General features: G+C 39.8%; 1 protein-coding gene across 1 annotated transcript; it reads right to left on the bottom strand.

Moving 5' to 3' along the window:
• Positions 1-474: 474 nt before the first annotated feature.
• On the bottom strand, positions 475-5,447 carry and2 (actinodin2). The gene is given in 5 exon segments (XM_057334763.1): positions 475-2,002; positions 2,407-2,555; positions 3,434-3,478; positions 4,368-4,448; positions 5,342-5,447. Coding segments are annotated over 4 exon segments (1,491 nt in total). The 5' UTR covers positions 4,429-4,448; positions 5,342-5,447; the 3' UTR covers positions 475-766.
• Between the last annotated feature and the right edge of the window lie 333 nt (positions 5,448-5,780).

Below are 5,780 nucleotides of genomic sequence, written 5' to 3'. Positions count from 1 at the left end.
AATGATTTATCCGTGCACGCCATTATAATTTTTTTATTCATCTGCACTTGTAATCTTTAATCAAAAACGTTAAGCTCCTCTCCCCCTTTCAAAAAAAAGAGGTAGGACTATACTCACTGTCCAATGGCCAGGCATTTTTAGCCCTCCCCTGCACTTACAACAAACCAATCAAAAAGGGAAGGGCAAAATAAAGCCCCGCCCTACATTTTTTTTCTAATTTCAGAAGCCGTTTCACTCGGATACACGTCACGATACGGAAAAGAAGTCAATCGCAACTTCCATTTCATGATGACTCACTTTAAAGAAAATGTTAATAATCATGCCCCAAAAAGATTCTAACAACACCAACATTCTAAATTTAAGAATTTATTTTTTTAGAATAAGGAAACAAAGCATACATGCAAATGGACACGGAAGATAGAGACAATGTTTTTTTTTTTAATAAAAGTGACAGAAATTACATTAAATACAGATCGTATAACATAAATTCATAGTCATATATACCCTGAACCAACTATATATAATACATAAATACACAGAATGCTTCACATTACCATCAACAGAACTCCAAAGTCTAACAAAGAATCTATCCCACAAGTTTCCCAACATCTATCACAGACAAAATGAACAATACAGAAATAATTCTTGGGTGATCCTGAATCGCTTCTCTTGCACCGATCTGAAGTTCAGTCTTCATAACCAGACATCTATCCTTGCAAGTGTTCATTCATTCTCATCCAGTTTATACAGGAGGGTGTTTGCTTTCTCATTTCTTGTAGCCACCCACATATCCCCTCAGGAAGTCCTCGATTCGTGGAAGTGAATGCTCAGGAGCCGCATGATCTTGTTTCTGCTGGGCTGGATAATCTTTGTGCTCCTCGCCTGTGGGTTCTGCTCTACGCAGACGGCAATTGAAATCGATTTCGGGGTCACAGTCAGGGTGGGGCTCAATGATGTCATCTTTGGCTGTCTTAGCTGCTCCTGGTCCGGTGGCCGGCTGAGGGGCAAACTGCCCACAGTTAGGGTCATAAGGGTGGCAGTCAAGTTCCGAACCGGCCCTCGGGTCCTGATTCTCCACTGGTGTGCAGTCCTTATCGTAAAACACGTAACAGTCGTAACCTTCCTTGGTCTTCCCACGGATACCCAGTTGGTGACGGCTCTGATACTGGGGGACGACTGGAGGGGGTTTCATGAGAGCGGCAGCCCCGCCCATCAAACAGTACGGATCTTAGCGAGGATCGCAGGCCAGATTGTGTGGTGCCGGCTCACCTTTTGGAACGTAGATAGGTGATGTGAGTCCTGATAGCTTGCCAGCTGTAAGGGGGTTGCAGCCCTCATCATACAGCGGGTTGCAAAACTTATCTTTTGGGGCCTCGCCCTCGGCCGTTTTGGCTGCAGGTGCGGCTACGTTGGCGACGCAGAGGGGGTCAGTGGCGGGGTTACATCCAGGATACAGGTGATACAGACCTGAGGGTCCTCTGGCTACCAGCTTGTGCCGGCAGTAGGGGTCCATGGTGGGATCACAACCAAGATAACCATAAGAAGGCAGAGGGCTGAGAGAGGGCTTGTAGCCGTAGGCAGCACGCAGGTGATACTGCAAACACTCAGTGTCTGAAGGGTTGCAGATACGCAGGAGCTCCGCCCTCTTCTCCGCTGACAGGAAAGGCTCCATAACTGGCCAATAGTAGTAGGGGCTGGGTGCAGTTTTCAGCGGGAGGGGGAGTAGAGGGCTCAGGATCTTTGGCTCATTTTCAGCGTAGATGCAGTAGGGGTCGAGGTACGGGTTGCACGCCGTCACCGCTGCATGCTTTATGGGTAAAGGCATGACAAGCTTAGCTTTGGGCTTGCTGGTAGATTCTGCAATGCAGTCTGGGTCGTCTGAGTTGGCACAGGCTTTATAAATTTCGCTCAGGTGAGTGAGGTAATGGTTGAAAGAACGACCCTCTTCTACCCTGTGCTTATTCTGCAGATAGGCGAGGTACATGCGATCCATGCCCTCGACCTGTGGAGACATTCACAGAGAAAAACAAAAGCCGAATGTGTCAAATGAGTCATTTTAACTTGTGATTTGTCAGAAAACTAAACAGTGTGCCTTTATGTGACATCTAAATGAGAATTATTTATTTAATAGCCCAAAATATGCCATCCTGTGTGTGAAATCCAGGCTAATATCTTGGATAACAAGCATGAAAGTTTGATTTCAAGCATTAATTTCACAATTAATTTAATCTGTGACATGGTTTTACTCAGTCAGTATTTAATATATCAAGATTATATTTTCACAGAATGTTCTTTACATTATGTAGTATGATTGTATGTGGAAAACACAAATCACAAAAATAATTCTAGATCGAATCTTTATGGCAACAGTTACAGGTTGTAGGTTTATAATTTGAGGTAACTCACTCCCTCCTGGTTGTTGGACTCCATGTAGTATTTATACCAGCCCCAGAAATCAGGCTGGCTTCTGTAGTAAGCAATGTTCCTCTTGTTGCGTGTCATCTTATTTAATGGAGATACGCTGTCTGTCTTCCCCTCAGCAGCACCTCCCATAACTGAACCAGTACAAGACAAAAAGCAAAACTTAAAAACATTTTAAACATTTTTTATTTTGTTGCATATGATGCTGTTTGAGGCACTAAAAAGGACTACAGTGGCGGTGAAGTGTCATACTCATTTTGCACCGTAAATAATATTTAAAGTCCCAGCGAAATTAAAAATAACAATTCCTATTTTTTCATGAAATATTTTTTTTAAATGCGTGTTCCCTTATAATATTCAGTTGAAATCTGAAAATGCACTTCTGTCCTGTAATGACTATCCGTCTTAGGTCACGTATATGTTAGACGGCTTGGGCGGAGCATCAGTTAACTCCTCCCCTTCAACTGTCAGTCTGCTTCCACTTCCATTTCAAAATGCTGTTTTTATACATCCAATCATATCGCAGAGAAAGACGAAAACCACGCACACTATTTTTCTCATTCAAAATTCCATTTCACTCTGATATGCATCAAAATACGGAAGTAAAAACGATCGCAGTACATGTACATTCTGTGTAAAAATATAATCTTGTCAATTTTACAGTAGTTATGTTTTAATCGCTAGGTTTAACCGTTTGGGGGATGTTTGCTATTTTTATAATATGGAGCAATAATAAAGGCAGGTATGTCCAAACTTTGAGAAGTGTGATAAATAATAACGACAGAGGAGTTTTAATCATCATGTTATAAGTTTTATATAAGATATGGCAATGAGAAGGAAGTTTTCACATGTCAGACTTACTAATAGAGACAATGAATCACTTCATGGTGCTGTTGTGGTTCCATTTTTAAAACGTTCAGCATAATGATTCATGTTTAATGGCTGTTGCTTTGACGTGAGTGCTGTTAACTACACAGCTGATGATATAATTATATAAAAAAATCATACTTACCATTCTTGTCATCATGGTGCCCTACAGGGCCAGCACTCAGAAAGTCTGTGTTGGACAATAATAATAAAAAAGTTAAAATTGTTATGAACCAAAACCCACGCTGCTCAAATGGAGAAAAATGCCAACCAGCTACAGTTATGTGCCCCTATGAGTGCAAAGCAGGCATTTTCCTTTCATTCTGCCGATTACCATCTCTCCTCTTTGAGAGTGCTTTTTTAAGTGCTTCAATTTCCGGGACCCCCTGCAAGTCTACATGTTAAACTACAAAGAGATTGAAAACTAGCCCAGGGCTCCTGCTGTAATTACCATAGTGCTGTAAAATAAAATGAAGGACGTAAAATGTTTTGTACGTGCAAGATCATTTTTGTAATGTATCTTTACCACTAGTGGGTCTTTTTTTAAACGTTTATAGCCCGCAGAACAAAGTACAGTCGGCTGAATATTGTAAGGTTTGTACCTCCTGTTTTTCTGTGGAAAATGTTTCACTGACTGACAGATTTTACTGTAGGCCTACTTTACAAAAGGGTTTATGAAAAGGGTTTATCTTATACAGTATAAAGAACCCAACTCATGTAACAAATACCTTAAGACTTTACACGTAGTCGGTTTCATTATTATTGACTTTGCGCATTTATTTTTTATTAATTTTATTTGTTTATTTCATCTCGACAGTAGCATTGAGCTGCATAGTATTGTCTAGCTGAATGCAATCATCTTTGCTTTGTGAATGGCCACTTATGGCTAAAAAATAAATATGAGCGAATATGAGAGAAGCTGCATATTCTTCAAATAAAGTAAAAAATTATACTCACCACCTAAACGCTATCAATTACATATAGAGTTTCTATAAGTCTTAATCACTTTCTGAGATATGAGATATGAGTTATGTTATAATTGTATTTAAGTGCATATTTTTTCTTTAGTTTAAGCCTACCTGGCATTAAGACGGCAAGGGCAATTCCACAGATCACAACGGATAGAGAAAGCCTGCCCATTGTTGTTCTGTTACTGGCACCTAAAAACAAAAAACATCAAATCACAAGAGTGATCTTAAATACTGAATATTTAAATTAGTTGTTGCAGACACATCCAAACCATCTTACAGTGAATTTAAGGTATACAGTTTATCAGTATGCAGTATGTGTCTCCCTGGAAATCATATCTATGGCCTTTGCACTTAAAGGTATATTTCACCCCAAAAAATGAAAATTCTGTCTTCATTTACTCGAGTTGTTCCAAATCTGTATAAATTTCCTGGTTCTGATGAACTCAGAGAAAGATATTTGGAAGAATGCTTGAAACGAAACAGTTCTTGGCCACCATTGACTACCATAGTAGGAAAAACGACAATGGTAGTCAATGGTGGCCAAGAACTGTTAGCATTCTTCCAAATATCTTTCTCTGTGTTCATCAGAACAAAGAAATGTATACAGATATGGGACAACTCGAGGACGAGTAAATGATGACAAATCTCTCATTTTTTGGGTGAACTGTTCCTTTATTGCAATGATACCAGCAGACAGAAACACCTCTTGCAATTGCAATTCTGGTTATACTCTTTGTTAGTGTAAACACATAATATATGTAAATTTGCCAGTTCTGACTCCATTTTACGACATTTCATATCCCTAAAGTATTTTCTTTTTTTTAGAATAGGATGCAAAAACGAAGCAATCGCTTGTATCTTCATTTACAAAATTACAAATACATTATGGAATATACAACAGATATGACAATATGGCAGTTTACCTGAGAAGCAAAATAAGTCAAATACCAGTCAAATACAATGGGATATATATACAAGATCCCAAAATATAATGGTAAAATATATACATATTTTAGTAGCACATTGAAAGATCTCAGCACCTGCCAATTAGATAAAAAGAGAGTCATGTGATGTGTTCCTACCTGTTACAGCAGAAAGTTTTGAAGATGCTGTTAAATGGGCTCTGAAGGGGTGTACTCAACTCTTTAGCCAGCCTCTGCACTCCCCTCCAAACCCTCTGAGGTGCTGCCGTGCAGCGCAACAGCTTTAAGGAGCTCCATGATCATTAAGAACAAAAAGGCATGTCATATGTCAGGAGCGTGCTGTTACCCTTATTGGGATTGGCTCTCTCTAAAATCAGCTCATCCACCAATGGGAGTCCTGTAATTAGGAAGAAAAGCAGCAAGATCCAACTTGGTAGAAGGGGCCGGAGGGATGTAGAAATATTCAAGGAAGTACTCTTTTTACTGGTTGATGAATGGGGTGCCATCTGTCATAAACCTGAACTCTTCTCCTATTCTGGCAAATATTCATTTTGTTTGAGACAACATGTGCTGAGATCACTGTCAGATTTTATCACCC

The sequence above is a fragment of the Triplophysa rosa genome, linkage group LG5 (assembly GCF_024868665.1).
Source record: "Triplophysa rosa linkage group LG5, Trosa_1v2, whole genome shotgun sequence".
In the NCBI taxonomy this organism is placed as follows: domain Eukaryota; kingdom Metazoa; phylum Chordata; class Actinopteri; order Cypriniformes; family Nemacheilidae; genus Triplophysa; species Triplophysa rosa.
The sequence above is the reverse complement of the archived record's forward strand: the minus strand, read 5'-3'. Positions and strand labels throughout refer to the sequence as shown.